Below are 17,755 nucleotides of genomic sequence, written 5' to 3'. Positions count from 1 at the left end.
ATTAACAAATGTGCAAGGACAAGAGCGGGGGAGGAAGGAACGAATCACACTTCTTGCCCCATTCAGTGGTGAAAATTAGCAGGAGGTGGTGGGTGGCTAGGGTCCTGTTTATTGGTGGGATGGGGGCACCACTTAAAGCTGCAATTTATTCATGTGTATGTGTCCGTGCATGCGTGCATGTGTGTGTGTGTGAAGTGCCATTGAGTCACAGTCAGTTTCAGGCAACCCCAGCAAAGGGCTTTCAAGGCAAGTGAGAAGCAGAGGTGGTTTTTCATTGCTCCGTTTTGGAAAGCGCTTTGTCCTGTTGTCTGCACATTCTGATTTCTTCTGTGCCCTCAGGCTAACCGGAAAGAAGAACGGCAGAGATCAGACAACAGCTGTGTTGGCCCCTCTGCCACACTCACCCAGTATCCACCCAGTCCTGTCCTGGTGCAGTCCGTCTGGATGTCCTGTAGAAAGGGCAGGTGGTAGTACTTGGCGAAGACCATCAGGATGACCCCTTGCATCCGCACCGTGCTCACCTGGAACAGCGAGAAGTCAGAAGATGTAGATTGAAGAAGAAGAGTCATTTCTCATATGTCACTTTTCTCTCCCAGGAGTTTCAGCGAGGCTTACATTCGCCTTCCCTTTCCTCTCCCCACAAAAGACACCCTGTGAGGGAGCTGAGGCTAAGAGAGCCCTGATATCATTGCTCGGTCAGAACTGCTCTATCAGGACTGTGACTAGCTCAAGGTCACCCAGCCGGTTGCATGTGAAGGAAAGGGGAATCAAACCCGGCTCGCCAGATTAGAGGTCGCTGCTCTTAACCACTACACCAAGCTGGCTCTCTTTTTGAGGATTTCAAGTCATGAGGACTTAAAGCTCTGGCTCAGATCTCTATCACTTCCTTCTCCGCCCTCCCGCCCCCCCTCCACCCGTGCTGCTCTGATCTTCAGAGTCTGCTAATGGTCTGTTCAGCCCTCACGTGAGGCAGATGCCTGGCCTGAGGCAAACTACTGGCTTGATCTACGCAGCAAACTTATTATAACAGCTCTGAGTATTCTGGCTTCTGCTTCCCCCGGAATCAAGGGGGACTGTAGTTTGGTGACCCCTCTGAAAATTCTATGTGAGAAGTGTCTTCCCCCTCACACTGTCCCTGGGATGAGGGAAAGGCAGTTTCTCTCTACTTTCTACTGCTGGAACACTCAGGCAGGATTTCACCCTGGTGGGAGAAGAGTTGGTTTTTATACCCCGCTCTTCACTGCCTGAAGGAGTCTCAAAGTGGCTTAGCATCGCCTTTCCTTCCTCTCCCCACCACAGACACCCTGTGAGGTAGATGGGGCTGAGAGAGCTCTGACAGGAATTCTCTGTGAGAACAGATCTATCAGGACTGTGACTAGCCCAAGGTCACTCAGCTGGCTGCAGGTGGAGGAGTGGAGAATCAAGCCTGCCTTGCCCGATTAGAAGCTACCGCTCTTAACCACTACACCATGTTGACCTTGCATGAGGTTGTGAGTGTTCCCATGGAGGAGGTAAGCAAGGACCCAGGGCCACAACTTTTGCTCTGGGCCCTGAAGAGGGGTCTTGCAAAATGGCATGCAGTAGCCAATCGCAGTGGGGGAAAGGGTGGGGGAGCCCCCTCAGCCAGGTGAGTGGCCTCACTGCCGACAGGTGCTTCTGCCTAGGTGGTCTGGAGTAAACTGTACATTATTTTATTATTGTTATGCATCATTTGATTGAAATAATTTTATAATTGTGTGCAAGGGGGTGGGTGGGCGGGCAGAAGGGATTGTGTCACTGCTTGGCTCTTGTGCCCTTTCCTGCATGCCCACTGAAATGCCGATCACCACTTGGGGATCAGGAGGCAAATTTCTTCCAGGCCAGAGTGGCCAGGGATTCTGGTTTTGGGGGGACGGCATCACCTGGGCATGGAATTGGGGTCTCTGTGAGTGGGCAGGGAGTTGTGAATTTCCTGCATTCTGCAGAGGGTTGGACTACATGACCCTGGAGGTCCCTCCCCACTCTGATGCTATGATTCTATTGTGTGTGAGCTTGTGTGTGCGTAAATACGCATATTTCCCACTGCAACAACTCCAGGCATTAATAAACATCACTCAAGGATGGGTGAATCCCAGATTATGCCAAAGTAGAAGGTGCAAGCTCTGGAAGGCTTCGATGGGTATACACTGGAATTTGGCTGCCCAACCAAACACACCCAGTTATTTCTCCACTCCCCAAAACCCCATGGAGAGGTTATCCTACATCGGTCTTGAGAACCTACAGCCATTCCTATCCTTCCCCAATGCCCTTGAATGCCCTGACATTCACTCGCCATGGCGTAGCTATGGCGACAGCTGTGATGTTATCAGTAAGAGCTGGGCTGGGTTCACCCAAGTCACCTGCCAAATTCCAGTGCACAAACATCTCAAACACTTCTCATTTCTCCAGGGCTACCGTCAGCTACGGTCTCAACTCCCTTGAATCTTTCCTCAAATCCATAAGGGGAGAGAGAAGCCAAAATGAAGGTCCCACATGTCACAATTCCCAATGGCACCTCCTTAGTCAACTCCTGCATCCCAGAAACCCATAGGACCATCAGTGCCTCTAGGCCAGAGCTGCTGAATGCACAGGAGTATATGTACACCCCTGAGAATCTTGTTTTTGTTGTTAGTTGCGAAGTCGTGTCCGACCCATCACGACCGCATGGACAATGATCTTCCAGGCCTTCCTGTCCTCTCCCATTCCCCGGAGTCCATTTAAGCTCACACTGACTGCTTCAGGGACTCCATCCAGCCACCTCATTCTCTGTCGTCCCCTTCTTCTTTTGCCCTCGATCACTCCCAGCATTAGGCTCTTCTCCAGGGAGTCCTTCCTTCTCATGAGGTGGCCAAAGTATTTGAGAATCTAGGGTGTCCAAAACCCTAGGACATCACCTTTATGCCCTGTTCGCCCTCCGGGGCAACTAGTTACCTGCGGTGTGAAACAGGATGCTGAACTAGATGGACCAGTGGTCTACACCAGGGGTAGTCAACCTGTGGCCCTCCAGATGTCCATGGACTACAATCCCCATGAGACTCTGCCAGAAAATGTTGGCAGGGGCTCATGGGAATTGTAGTCCATGGACATCTGGAGGGCCACAGGTTGACTACCCCTGGTCTACAGCCAATGTTTTCATGGCTACATGAAAAGAGCCAGCTCAAACTGGTCAACTGATGGTTTCCCTTTTTAGAATGGCCTCTAGCATAGCTGTGGAGAGAATGGGAAAGGCCCCTGGCTAAGGAGGTTATGGCTGAGAGATGGACTAGGGGCCTCTCCCAGGCGGCCTTGGGCAAGTCACTACCTCTCAGCCCCCAAATGGCCATTTTGGGACAACCACTCTACTACACCTCTCCTTCCAGGGTCTTGTTAAGGACGCCAGCAATGGTGTTCAGGAAGGGCTTTGAATGCTGACCGTCCTAAACATGATTATTTCTCTATATTTCTTAAAGCACTATTGTCGTTTTCCACCATTGTCTGCCAGATCCCGCTCCGTGCTTACCAGGACAAAATTAAACGGGCTCAGCACTTCCATGAACAGTTCGCTCCACTGGTCGGTGAAGAGGGCATCCTTCAGTCTCTTGTTGATCATGGAGTTGACCTCCTGCAGCCTGCAAACAAGCTCAGAATCACCAGCCGCTCAGGATCCGGAAAGCTCACTGTCCGCTCCCACACGCCCCATGCAGACCAAAAGGGAAGGCAAGTATCCTTGTGGCACCCTGATGCTCACTCCGCTGCTTGAGGATGCCCTTCTCCCATTCTCTTGCACTTGATTATTCCACAACGGTTTGCCCAACCCCAGCTTAAAAGCAGAAGGTTTCCCTTCTGCTGGCTGCAGGTATATTAGAGAGGTAGTGGCCCCTTGATACATTTAAAATGGCTCAACACAAGATCCCTTGGGTGAGAAGCTTTCCTGCCCGGGGCGCCAGTGGTTACGAGCTGGATTTTCATGCATGTACATTACAGATATGAAGATGCAGCCGTTCCTCCCTCTGAAAAGAGGGCAGGGGGGGGTGTTGAGTGCCGGATGGCAATGCAAGTAAATCACCTGAATGCTTTTCTTTCAAAAGGCCTCCCTAAAAGACTATCCTGGGAGAGCAATTTGCCAGGAACAGCTATCAGAGAAGCAGGAAATAGGAGCCACTGGATTACACACCCCTGTGATGGATGCTGTGGGCAAGAACAGGAGTCGGGGCTTCAGAGTGCTGCTAATTCAGAAATGTTTCCCCTGGTATTTAGTCCGTAACAAAGCCATCATGCTAGCCTGCCTGGAAGTTTCTCCCCCCAGATACATACCGGGTTCTTGGAATGCCTAGCTTTCGTTTTTAAAAACCCCATAAGTCTCTAACTCGTTTCCTTGCAGAGATATATGGCTGGAAAGAAAATGAAGTGGGGTAGGGATTTTAAAAAAAATGAAATCTAGGGATCCAGAGAACCTGACGCAGTGGTATACTGATATAATGCTACTGAATTAAAAAGGAACATGAAGCCATTTTATAAGGAATCACACCAATGTCCTCTGACTCTCAATAGCTCTCCAGGGTCCCAGGCAGAAGTCTTTCCCTTCACCCACTGCCTGATCCACTTAACTAGGGATGCCAAGGATTGAACCTGGGACCTCCGGCATGTCAAGCAGGTACTCTACTACTGAGCCATGACCCCTCCTTAAAACTACTGGAGAAACCTACTCTGTGGAAGCCCTTTCCCTGCTGCACTGTATTCATAGCTGGAGCAGCAACAGAGAAATGACAGAAGCCTGTCCCCAGGTGGAAAACAAAAGACAAGAAAAGGAAGAAAGGGGGCTGCACAGACAGAAGACAAAATACAAAGGGTACCCTAGGGGAATGTCTGTGCACAAAGCAAACTGATGTTCATTAATGAGCTATTTGATTGAAATATATCTGAGATTTCACTGAAGACCTAACATGAGACAAGGAATCTTGGGGGTACCTTTGGCATTTTTGTCCCATGTGGAGAACACCAGAATCTGGCAGGTTTTAGAATGGATACAAACCCCTTCTGCAAAAATCCATTTTGCACCTGGGGAAAGTGGTGGGCAGGGCTTGGTGCTGCAGAAGCTGGGGATGGGGCCTCCACAGAGAAACTCCCGCCGGTGAACGAGCCCCCACCCTGTGCCCGACATCCCACTACCCCACTGAGGGGCAGCAGCAGAGAAGCCCAATAGCAGAGAGGCCAGCTGCCTCTTGCCATGAGTCCCTTGGCTTGCTTCTCCATCAGGAAGGTGGGGCAGGTGACTGGCGGCCAATGGGGAGGAGCAACCCACATGGACACTTGTGCCAGAGGTAAGGCCATGGAGGGTTCATGTCAGGCAGCTATCAGGCATCACTCCATCCAACTCAAGCAGTTGCCAACACCCATCTTCAGGTCCCTGGCATCAGGGGGCCACACCATTTGTGGCCAGCATACATGCTGCCAAGCCGGGAAGGGTGCCATTGGGCATGGGCTGGGCAGGGTGTACAGCTCCCATCACCCATGAGGACTTGATAGAGCCTAGTGTGTCCCCATCAAATATGGTGCCCAGGACATAAGCCCCAGTCACCTGACCCTAAATACCCCGTTGTAAATTTCTTCAGGTTCCGCTGCAGTTCAACACACAGCAGCAGAGTCAATTTAAAAAGCTGGCAAAGCCGAGAGCCTCCAGGGACCTTTAGGTCAGTGAGGGTGACCAGAAACAGCTGACTAAGCCTGCTCCTATACCTGTCATTCAGGTGCAGAGTGCAGGGATTGGGGGGAGGGGGGCAGTTTGTCCCATAGCAATGAAAAGGCAGTCTTCTGAAATTTCCCCTTCTGCACAGCACTTAGAGGTGCCTTTTCCTCCTCCTGCATCTAGTGTAGCGTGAAGGCATTCAGCTATGGGAAGCAAGTGAGCAGAAGGGCATAAATATCGTGTCAGAGCCAGAGCAACTGAGCAAAAAGGCAGCTGGTGGCATAAGGAGAAGGTGAAGAAAAAGATCTGAGGGGGAAGAAGAACAAGAACAAAAGAACAACGTGGATAGATGGGACCTTGGACAGAAAAAGAAAAGTGTCATGGACCTGCGAAAGCAGTAACCCCAGAGGGATTTCCCATGACTGAGACAGTGACAGTCAGCTCACCCCACTGCCATGTAACCCAGAGGGAGACACAATTGTGTTTTGAAATTTGTACGTATAATTTGTGTGTTTCAAATCCATAGTGTGAAGAAATGCAGATAAAGCATCCTCTACACAAGGGACTGAAAGAGACTCTTCTCTTCCTTCATCAGCACTCTGAGGTCCTTGGCATAAGGTTGCCTGACCCCCTGCAGTGAAGGCAGGGGTCCTCCGCTGACAGGCTCTACCCCCCAGCCGCCAATCAGCTGGCTGACAGGGGGACTTAGCTATGGAAAATAGTCATGTTACTGGCATTGCACAGGAAATGATGTCATCATGGCAGTAGCTTTTGGGCAACATTATAGTATTTGTGCGAAAAGACTATGGTAGAGGACGGTTTTACCATAAGAGTTTTTGCCCAAGTATCAGAGCATCAGCTAGAAAACGCTGGCATGACAACAGCATTTCTGGTGCAATGCTGGTGATGTGGCCTGAGCCTCTCTCTTTCTTCTGGAAAGTCTCTTCCAATCTCCTGCTGGTCACCAGGAAAGACCTGACGACCCTACCTTGGCAACAGTCCTTCTGTGTGCCATGCTGCATTTGGCACAACTAAATTTGAGTCCAATGGCACCTTTAGGACCAACAAAGATTTATTTAAGGTATGAGCTTTCATGTGCACACACACTTCCTTAAATAATATTTGTTGGTCTTAAAGGTGCCATTGGACTCAAATTTTGTTGTGCTGCTTCAAACCCACATGGCTATCCACTGAATTTGGCAGTACCTTTCAGGAACCTGAGCATAGAGCAGTGATATATCTAACCTGCTTAGGCTCTGAGTTTCTCTGCTTTAAAATAATGCCATTTTTTTTCACTTAACGTTTTTTAAATTTCTAAATCCCATTGGTTTTAAGTCTTAGATTTGCAGGGAGACTGGCGTTTTGTGGTAAACGTTCTGTGAATATGCCACAAGCAGTCAAGCATCTGGAGACTATTTAGAGGATATTCAATATTAAAATTCACAAAGAAGATTCTCTCTCTCCAGACTGTCTCCCCCCGTACGCACTTTGTTTGCCAGTCTCCTGCCTTCTCTTCCATAATGCAGTTGTTTCCATTACCTCAACCTGTTTGCATCTTCCTGTCTCCACAAAATACCCTGTGGAGGGAGCTGTCTTTCCCCCCGACACCCAGGAAGGCTTGTAAGCTGAACTGACTGGAATTTGCAGCACCATCAAGTGAAACTGAAGGAAGGGATTTGTTCCAGCAAAACAAGAAGCCAGAGCATTTATGCTCCCATGGCACCATTTGGGCAAAAAGCAGCAATTGATCTTTGGGGATGAAGAGGCTCCCATGGTATGCTTTCAAAAGAAAAGAAAATGTCTAGCAAAGAAGTGAATCAGCAGGCCGGGGGAGATGGGACACCTACATAAACAGTGCCTTAAGGGATCATCTACTGGCTGAGATCCCACTGAGGTCTGTCCCCTCCCCAAATCTCCAGGCATCTTTCACTCAGAGCTGGCAGCCTGCCTCTACCCTGTTCAGCGCTCCTGCCTAACCACATCCCCCGAATTTCTGGGAAAGGCTGTGGACCCCTGGGAGGTTCTCATGGAATCTCTTGAGAAGCCGTGGACTAACACCTTCTGTCTTTCTGTATCCTGGAACCATGAGGGTAGGACATGCCTTGTGCGTCTCTGTCCATCCTAGCCCAGCCCGTTAGAGTAGAATGCTGTTTTCATATCCTCAAAAAGGACTCATATTTCTTTACTTGAAGATAAAAGCAGGCTCCATCGGAACTTTACTTTCTTAGTGGCAGCCCAACACAAATCCCACTGCGTCATATGCGGGGGGACCTGGGGATCCTCCATAATTACGCCTCATCTGCAGGCTATAGAGATCAGTTCTGCTGGAGAAAAGGAATGCTTTGGAATGTGAACTCCGTGGCAATTGGCCCCACAGCAGTCCCTGTCCTCCCTACACTCCCTCCCCAAATCTCCAGGGACTCCCAACATGGATCTGGCAACCCTAACCCCATCCCCCACTGCTGCCCATAAGGGGACATGGCAACCGTAGAGATAAATAAAGTAAATAATAAAATGCACAGAGAAAGGATTGGTACTGCATGGGACCTAGCTGCTTGTACAGCCACAAAATCATGGAAGCATCTAATGCAGTGGCCTTCAAGCAGCAGCTGGAAAGATGCTTTAGGCTGATCCTACACTGAGCAGGGGGCGGACTAGATGGCCTGCATGGGATCTTCCTACTCTAGGATTCTCTGTTCCAAGGCACAACTCAGTTCCTCTCCCATGCAGGTATGCTGGTTTGACCTGCCCGCAGTCTGGGAAGGACACTCTTAAGGCCATACAGGCACGAAGGAGAAAACCATCCTTTTACAGTCAAATTGCAGCAGCATGGCTTTGCTAACCTAAACCCCACCCCCACTGGGAACAGCCCTTTAGAAGTAGGGAAAAGTTTATCCGTCTTTAAACCACTAGAGAGCAAGAGACGGATAAACACGCAGATACCCTGGTTTCAATCTGCAAAACTGTCTGCACGGGGGAAGAAATCACTCTGCTATTCCCCTGTGGCCTTTATCCAAATGGGGGCTGAGTTTGCTATTTGACCTTAAAAGACTATGGGGAGAGGTGACCTTATCTCCAAGCCTCTCATCCGTTTTGAGCACATTTCCTATCCACAGAACTGTCAACATTGCCCTGGACAGGGGTCCCCCGTCCCTCCCTCCAGAGGAACAGCCCCAGCCCACCCAGCCGTTTTCCTTACCCAATGGCGATCATGTCGGTGTCGTTGGAATCCCCTGTGTTGAGGTGCAGGAGGGAGGTCACGTCGCTGGGGGGCATGGCTGTGCCAACGTTCCAGGTTACCACAGTGATGCTAGGAGAGGGAACAGCAGGAAAGGGACAATGAGAAACTGGATCCAGTGCAGGTGACCCCCCCCCAACACAGACCTACAGGCTAGTGCACAGCGGGGTCTCCCTTCTGCTAGCTTCTGCCATATGGTCCCAGCGTTTGCTGGCAGGGGCTCATGGGAATTGTAGTCCACCAATGTAGGATTTTGTAGAGAAACTATAGTCACTTACTAGGATTGCCAAGCTCCAGGTAGCACTGGGAGACACCCCACCCCCTACCCCCAATATGACAATTTATTTCTGGAAGGCCAAGATAATATCCCCTGCAGAAAATGGCTGTTTAGGAAGGTGGAGTCTATTGCATTATGTCTTGCTGAGATGAGATTCCCTCCCTGCTCCTAACTCTGTCCTCCCTGGGCTTGACACACACACACGCCAAAATTCCCAGCCCAGAACTGGTAACCCGGGAACTTATACAATGTTTGCCAGCTCTGGGAAGGGAAAGCTGGAGATTTTGGAGGAGAAACCTGGAGAGGGTAGAGTTTGGGGAGAGACGAGAGCTCAACAGGGCATTATGGCATCGTATCCACCCTCCGAAGCAGTCACTTTCTGCAGGGGAATATCTCTCTGCTGCAGAGGTCAGTTGGAATAGCAGGAGATCTCCAGGCCCCAGAGGGAGGCTGGCAACAAGGGACTAGAGGACAAAGCTCAAGAGGGACTTGGCTGGTCACTGGCAAATCATCTAATGTGTTTCCAGGAGTGTAGCAACAATATAAGCAAAGGGTTCCCAACCCTTGAACAGCGCCCTATAAATACCAAGTGTTTCCAATCCTTGAACAGCGTCCTATAAATGCAAAGTGTTAAAGTGATCGACAGTAGCATGCCCAACTGCCAATGTGTCCTTGGCGGCCTGTGCTCACGGGCACCGTGTGGCAATCAGTCCTGGGGCATTAGCGCAATTAAATAGCGTACTGGAAAGGGAGCCAAGCTGGCTTCTAACCTCTGGAGCCAGCGAAAGGCATGCTACAGGGATGAAGAAACAGCCAGTTGCCTTGAGCAGCATCCTCAACACAAGGGAGTCTGTTGCCCAGAGAGCATCGCGCACCACCCAGTCCAGCAGCCCTGAGGCTCCTGCAGTCCGAGTAATAAATTTCCCATGAACCACAGCTGCCACCCCAAAACTACGGCAAGCTTCTTTCCTTGACAGGGACAATTCCTTAGCAGGGATCAGAAGTGCCAATGCCAAGCCCCTATTTCTCGTGATGGCCCTCTTGCGCACAGCCAGAATGGTCCCTTTGCCAGGCTGCATGGAGGGAACCTGAGTCTGGCTGCCAAGTGCCCCAGCCCAGGGCACTACTAGAGGGAATTACATCACTGGCTTCCCCATTTTGGCTTTCAAGTGATTGTTCTTCAGAAACACCAGTTCTGGGTTCCCTGAAGCACCATGGCTTATTTTATTTAGTTATTTATAATTACATTTATATCCTGCCACATAGTGGCTCATGGCTGGTAACAATAATCCTCATAAAAGCCCAACAATCATAAAATCCCCATTAAAACCCATCCTTCCCCACTCTCAGGCTACAAGAATGGCCCCCGAGAGAGCCTACCCTGGCGGCTAATGGTCTGGCAAGTGCCATGTGTAATTTTTTTTAACTTTTGATATCAGTGCAATCGTATAAATTATACAAGCAGGCAGGGTTCAGAAGCTTGTGCTTCTATACAGACACACATTTTCTCCTACGAACTGCAGCTCCAATGGCTACCTGAGTTAAGAGGAGGGCTGCTAGGTCCCCCCTGGCCATCAGGAGGGAAGAGGCGGAGAGCTGCCAAATCCAGCTTGGGAAACTCCTGGAAATTTGGGGATGGAGCCTAGAATCATAGAATCGTAGAGTTGGAAGGGACCTCCAGGGTCATCTAGTCTAACCCCCTGCACTATGCAGGACACTCACAACCCTATCGCTCATCCACTGTAATCCGCCACCCCCTTGAACCTTCACAGAATCAGCCTCTCCGTCAGATGGCTATCCAGCCTCTGTTTAAAAATCTCCAAAGATGGAGAACTCATCACCTCCCGAGGAAGCCTGTTCCACTGAGAAACCGCTCGAACTGTCAGGAACTTCTTTATTAGCCTTATTATTATTGAAACAGCCTTATCTAAGCACTCTTTGGCTCAAGTGCACCAGGGCTGGGGAGCTAAGCTGAACTGATCAAGGGCAATACTTGGAAGGGAGAGAGACCACAAAGAAAGACCGGGGCTGCTACATAGAGAAAAGCAATGGACAACCACCTCTGCTCACCTCTTTCTTGGAACACCCTGTGGAAGTGGTTGCCACGAGGGGGTTGTGACTCAACAGGACATTTTTTTTTAAAGCACTAATATCACGAGGCCTGCCTTGGCCCAGGAGTCCTGGACTCCGCTCTTCAAAAGTTCAGCAAACAGAGGGACTCCTTTCTGCCTTTCTGCCCCTCCGCCAACTGTGAAAAACATCCTTCCGTGATTTATTAGGACACTCAATTTGAGGTTCTGCTTTTTCACTCCAGATTCGTTAGCTCTGAAGAACTGACTCCACCTCCCAATGCAAAACTGGCACTTGCAGACACAGACATTGCTTCCCATGCCACCCACCCCCATAACTGCATTGAAAGAATGTTTTTCAAGTCACCCAAATGTAACTTAAACCACAGTGCCAGGTGGAACAGGGTGTATCTCTGAAGCAGAACGAGGTGGCAGGTAGCTGAGGTGTTAAACGGACGGCACCACTACAAACTGCAAGTGAGGGGGACTCGTTTTTTCCCAGTTCCCCTACTTTAATAAACAGAAAACTAGTATGGTTTATGAGGGCATACAATAGCGTCTTTCCTAGATGCCCTGGGCTCCTGTTTTATTTTACAGGTAATTTTTCCATGGGGAAAAAAATATTTAAAGTGCAACATACCCACCCCTTCTGTACTCTGAAGTGGTAGAGTCTGTTTTGCCAGCTCAGAATTCTACCATCTCATTCTGCTGCATGCACAGGCCAGGTGGCTTACCTAACATATAGGCAAGCTTAATAGAAACTTGCTCTCTTCGGGGAAGGTCCCTAAACTTCAGTCTTATGAGGTAGTTAGGACAGGATTCTCTCAGAGATTTCTCCACACCCTCACTAAAGCACCCCTCACTGAATTTGCGAGGGGGGGAAAGAGCCGGCTTGTTGTAGTGGTTAGGAGTGCGGGCTTCTAATCTGGCAAGCCGGGTTTGATTCCCCACTCCTCCACATGCAGCCAGCTGGGTGACCTTGGGCTCGCCACGGCACTGATAAAACTGTTCTGACTGAGCAGTAATATCAGGGCTCTCTCAGCCTCACCTACCTCACAGGGAGAGGAAAGGGAAGGCCCTTGGAAGCCCCTTTGAGACTCCTTCGGGTAGAGAAAAGTGGCATATAAGAACCAACTCTTCTTCTTCAGTAATATCAGGGCTCTCTCAGCCTCCCCTCCCTCACAGGGTGTCTGTTATGGGGAGAGGAAAGGGAAGGCGAATTTAAGCCGCTTTGGGTCTGGCAGAGAATAGCGGCATGTAAGAACCCACTTTTTTTCTTCTTGAATTGGTATAAAAGTGGCCCAATATCTAGAGAGACCCTCAGTCCCTTTCCTGAGCAGACCCATTTCCTCCACGAGGCATCCTCCTCCCCCTTCCAAGCAGCCTATCAAGCTCTGCCTCACCGAAACTCATTGACTGGCTTGGGCTTGGGCTTGTTCCATCTTCCCAGAAGACTTTCTTTGGCATTAACATTGCTGCTGCTCACATCCAGGGATTTGGAGGAGTGCCCCATCCTCCCGTAGGAGATGAATTCCTCTGACTCAGCCTTGGCCAGCATAGACGATTTTGAAGGGGCAACCCTTCCGCTTGAAATGTACTCACTAGAGACAGCTTTGGGGAGAGACATAGGTCTGTGGGACGAGCCCGTCCGGTTCAGGCAAATATGGTCGCTGGATTCGGCCTTTGGGAGGGTGTCCTTCAGTTCCATGGTAGCCAAGATGCTAGAGGTCATAGGGTCCAAGGCGCAGAGCCCGGGCATAATGCCACGACTGGGAGACTGGTTAAGTTTCATGGAAGAGCTGCTGACTGAGGTTGGAGAAAGGGAAGAGGAGCTGCCCGAGGCCGGAGAAAGCGGACGCAGTTCTACTGGAGATCGTAAACTTGGAGTGTTGAACATCTGGGACCCACCGGAGCCCTCCGGCTGAGCTCTGCTCATGTCCAGGGAGAGAGGCTGGATATGTCTACTGCCGGCTCTCTCATCAAGCCCCAAGAGGCGTGTCCCTTCAGGCTGCGACCGGACGTGGGAAGAGTCAAAGAGGGTGTCAGGCCTAGACCCACGAGAAACATTCCCCCCACTGTACACAGTACTGACGGAGCTGCTGGATCCTTCAGGCTGGTACCGAACACTTCCATCCAAGCTGAGCTGGTTGGGGAACAACCCAGGTGATACCAATCCCACGATGCTGCCCCGGGGTGACACAGGCTGAGTCCCAACAGGGGAGGACGGGCCTTGGTCCAGGTTGCCGTGGTGACTCGGCTCCATCTTGGAAAAGGAAAATAGAGACAGCTTGTTAGAACAAGCAAGCCACAAAGTATTGTCTGGCATCCTTTTATTGAAAAAGACCTCTATGGCCGTTGGTTGCACTAAAGGTCTCCGCTCCCCACAGGAGACAAGCCCCCTATCAAACAAGAGCTATCTATCCTGAACAAGGGCCCACTTGGAACCCTTTCTAGGTACGCCCTCTGCCATCTCCTCTCCCTGGAAGAAGTCACAGTCCCTCATCTTCTTCCTCGAGCCTGCTACAGGTTTAGCCCAAAGCCCACCTCCTCTCTTCCTGCCCCTTTTATGCAGTACTGGAGGAACAGTGGCACTTTGTAGCATTTCTTATCACCCAAGAAAGAGAGCCGGTTTGGTGTAGCGGTGAGGAGTGTGGACTTCTAATCTGGCATGCCAGGTTCGATTCTGCGCTCCCCCACATGCAACCAGCTGGGTGACCCTGGGCTTGCCACGGCACTGATAAAGCTGTTCTGACCGAGCAGTGATATCAACACTCTCTCAGCCTTACCCACCCCACAGGGTGTCTGTTGTGAGGAGAGGAAAGGGAAGGTGACTGTAAGCCGCTTTGAGCCTCCTTCGGGCCGAAAACGTGCATGCGCGGAAGTGCAGCACATGCGCTTTTCCGGCTGCGTATAGTGCATCTGTGTGGCCTGGCCATGCGTGCGCATTGCGTGTGCGCGGCCCTGCTTCCCTCTTCCCCCGTCCCACAGTAAGAAGCTTTCCGGGATGCAAGTTTGCGGCCTGGGAAGTTTCTTACTGCAGGGGGGGGCGGGGAGAGGGAGCCGCGGCCCGGTGCCAGGGCCTTTGCGCCCCGGCAGCAGGCCGCAGCCCGGTGGTTGGGGACCACCAGTTTAAACCCATTACTTCAGGTCCTCTCCTATGTTGCCAACAGGAACTTTTCCCTGCCCTCCTCTAAGTGACAACCATTCACATACTTAAAGGCAGCAATCATGTCCCCTCTCCACTTCTCCACGCTGAACATTCCCAGATCCCTCAGCCTTTCCTCACAGGGCTTGGTCCCCAGATGATTCTCTTCACTCTCCTCTCAATGTTGTCCATGTCCTTTTTGAAGTGAGGCCTTTGGTACTCCTCCCTCACTAACCGGCACATGTCACTTGGAAGTTCTCCTGCGCATGTCCCGCTGAAATTGGCTATCATGCTCTTTCACAGCTCTCACTCACTGAAATGGGATTTCACAAGAGGACTTTCTGGCAGATTATGTGTCTGAACTCACATGTGTGTTCTACTGCACCATCACTAATGGTGCCCAAAATGTGTGTCCAGATTGTGTCCAGTTCAGAATATACAAGAAGACATTTTTCAGAAGCTCTGCAAGTTGTTAGCCATCACAATGGCAAGGAGTACTCTGGGTTATTTCCGCATGAATTCCTCCCATTTTGTCTGTTCCCTGTCAGCATTCAATGAAAAGGGGAATTTGCTGGGACTTGCTGCCGTTCTAAGCAGAATTATATCCTCCTAAATCCACTGAGGCCCAGGTCTAAGACCTCTGGGGTTGGCACTGACAGATCCAATTGTCTATTGGCAATTTCCCATGACCTAAAGCAGTGGTTCTCAACCTGGGGGTCAGGACCCCTTTGGGGGTCGAACAACCCTTTCATGGGGATCGCGGCAGGGCAAACAGCTTAGCCAGGAGACACCATCTACACAACAGCCTTGCGTGGTCGATTGAGTTTGAGTGTTCGTCTGTCTGAAGGAGCGGAAAAGAGCGAGATCGGCATGATGGGACAAGAGGCAGAACTGAACTGAGAAACCCCGGGGGGGGAAACCAATTTATATACAATCATGAACAATGGATTTTCAACACCATTGGTCAGTTTAATTTCTGTGAAAGAAGACCTGCATAATTTTATGGCTGGGCGTCCCCACAACATGAGGAACTGTATTAAAGGGTTGCAGCATTAGGAAGGTTGAGAACCACAGGAAGGCTCTAGGTGGGTTTAACTCCTCCCCACGTAGGTGTACCTTTGGATGGTCCAGGTAACCGATTCAAAAGCTCCCGCTTTCATAGGGAAGGAATTGCATCTTGAATTCTAAACGTCTGTTCTTGTGGTTTCGCAGCCCCTCCAAGTGTGGTAGCTGATGCCATCCTTACTACTTCCTTTCTCGGGCTTTCTTTGCCAGAGATGAGGCCTTCCCATGCCTCCATGCCCAGCTTCCCCTGGGGTCTGGGTGCTGCCTTTCTTTTCCCTGCCCAACAGCCATGGAACTTTGGAGCCAATGAGTTCTCTCTGCAGTACCCAGTTCCAGGGCCAGAAGGGGAAAGAAGAGTGTGCAGGTTTCCCAATATTTGGCATAACTATTGAAAGACCCTCCCCCTCCCCTAAAATGACAGGGTCTCATGGACCACCCTCAGGGGGCATGTAAAAGGTGCCTTCAGATACGGGTAGCTTCAGTCTAGTTAAGAGCTTTTGGGCATATGCACAAAACAGGCGAGGGGCTCTAAGTAAACTCAGGGGGTAACCTTGGCTCACTTTCTCCCCTCCAGCTTCAGATCCCTATTTGTTAAAACAGGACCAGCAGCTGCCTACCTCGCAGGGTTGTTACATGGAATGATTCTTTTGTAGCCTGTTCGTGCAGCATTAGAATAGGCACAAAAGTTCATTATAAATTTTGGGCAGTTCATGAGTCGCAATGTGAAGCTCACAGCAGGCCAACTGCTACAAATTTCCAAGACGTTCAGGGAGATTCTGGCGATTTGCGAATGGGTAGATTTCCAGTCTCAGCTCTAAGTAAATGCTGACCAATGCAGGTGGAACTTGGAGGGCAAATAGATGAGCATCCAGGGCAGGAAAGTGCTTTCTGGGGAAATGACAGATGGTCACCTTCTTTTAGGGGCTGTAATTTGGATCCTGTAAATCCACTCCTCACCAAACTTGGAGAGAGAAGAAGATGATCTGGGTTCTTTATGCCCTGCTTTTCACTACCTGAAAGAGTCCCAAAGTGGTGTACAAACACATTTCCCTTCTTCTCCCTGCAACAGACATCCTGTGAGCTAAGTGGGGCTGAGAGAGCTCCAACAGAACTGTTCTTCAAGAACAGTCATAAAAGAACTGTGACTGGCCCCAGATTCCATGACAGAGTGGGGATTTCAACTTGGGTTACCCAAATCCCAGTCCAGTATTGTAACAAATACGACACTGTGCCCCCTTTATGGGTTACCCAGCAGGCTGCATGTGAAGGAGCGGGGGATCACACCCAGCTCTCCGCTGCTCTTAACTGCTATACCACACTAGCAGGCAGAGGAGAGCCAGCTGGAGACCCCCTGTGAGGTCGGCATCTCTAACATGCTTGGGGGAGTGGATTCTATCACACCATGAACCTCAAACCTAACTAGTTTGTGCAGTTGTGCAGGCACAACATGAACCTCTAACCGAATTGCATCCCCCCGGCTCATGCCCATCATTATGCTGTACTTCTATTGAAAAATACACCCTGTTCAGAATATGCCCGTCAACCGTACAACAGATGGTTAAACTCATATCACAGCCTCTTTTGTAGAATAAATGCCACCCCCTGGCTCCACTCCTACGTGTTCTTTTTTTTTAAATCAGTACATTAAAAAAAATATTATCTTCTTACTACAGAGTTAGTTGCCCGGGTTGCTCAGAACCAAGGAGGGGAAAGTCCAAAGATATTAACCGTTAACTAACATTGAATTATCTCAACATAACACAATATGCTACACGCCCTAAGGAAAAGCCTAGATCCTTCACTGGTAAACAGGTCCCTACCAGGACAAACGGATCACACGCAACGGTAAGAAAATTTGGCTCACAATAACTTTGTGGAAAAGCCTTCCACTGAGTAAAGGGGGGGGGCACAGTGGAAAGATCTCTGTGTCGTTCAGCTGACTTCATTTCAACAATATGTAAGCAGAAGACATTGCCGGAAGATTGTGCCTCATGGTTGAATGGTCTGATTCTCATTCTGCTGAAGAAACTGATAAACTGCCCCAAATTCCTAAGGGGTAAAAATATGACAAATGGTTCTGTTTGTAGCGGGGTGGTTCAGGGATGGCCAATCAGCAGCTTTCCATGCTAAACTTAAAGAGTTGTAGAGTGGTTAAGAGCAGCAGAATCTAATTGGAGGGCTGGGCTGGATTCCCTGTTCCTCCACATGCAGTCCAGCTGGGTGACCTTGGGCCAGTCACAGTTCTCTCAGAGCTCTCTCAGCCTCACCTACTTTGCAA

At 50.1% G+C, this 17,755-nt stretch overlaps 1 protein-coding gene across 4 annotated transcripts in view; it reads right to left on the bottom strand.

The window, feature by feature from the left end:
- The window catches only part of INPP5J (inositol polyphosphate-5-phosphatase J), a 43,753-nt gene that overhangs the window by 19,813 nt on the left and 6,185 nt on the right, over positions 1-17,755 (bottom strand). For 2 of the 4 annotated variants that reach the window (XM_077308308.1, XM_077308307.1), the window contains exons 2-5: positions 12,671-13,530; positions 8,883-8,993; positions 3,518-3,626; positions 405-521 (exon numbers count right to left, since the gene is read on the bottom strand). In XM_077308308.1, coding sequence (XP_077164423.1) covers positions 405-521; positions 3,518-3,626; positions 8,883-8,993; positions 12,671-13,530 — 1,197 coding nt within the window. Of the gene's footprint in view, positions 1-404; positions 522-3,517; positions 3,627-8,882; positions 8,994-12,670; positions 13,531-15,528; positions 15,745-17,755 lie in introns of those variants that run through there. The other 2 variants (XM_077308310.1, XM_077308311.1) reach the window with 2 other exon arrangements.

This window comes from Paroedura picta, chromosome 13 (genome assembly GCF_049243985.1).
Source record: "Paroedura picta isolate Pp20150507F chromosome 13, Ppicta_v3.0, whole genome shotgun sequence".
NCBI classification, from domain to species: domain Eukaryota; kingdom Metazoa; phylum Chordata; class Lepidosauria; order Squamata; family Gekkonidae; genus Paroedura; species Paroedura picta.
The sequence above is the reverse complement of the archived record's forward strand: the minus strand, read 5'-3'. Positions and strand labels throughout refer to the sequence as shown.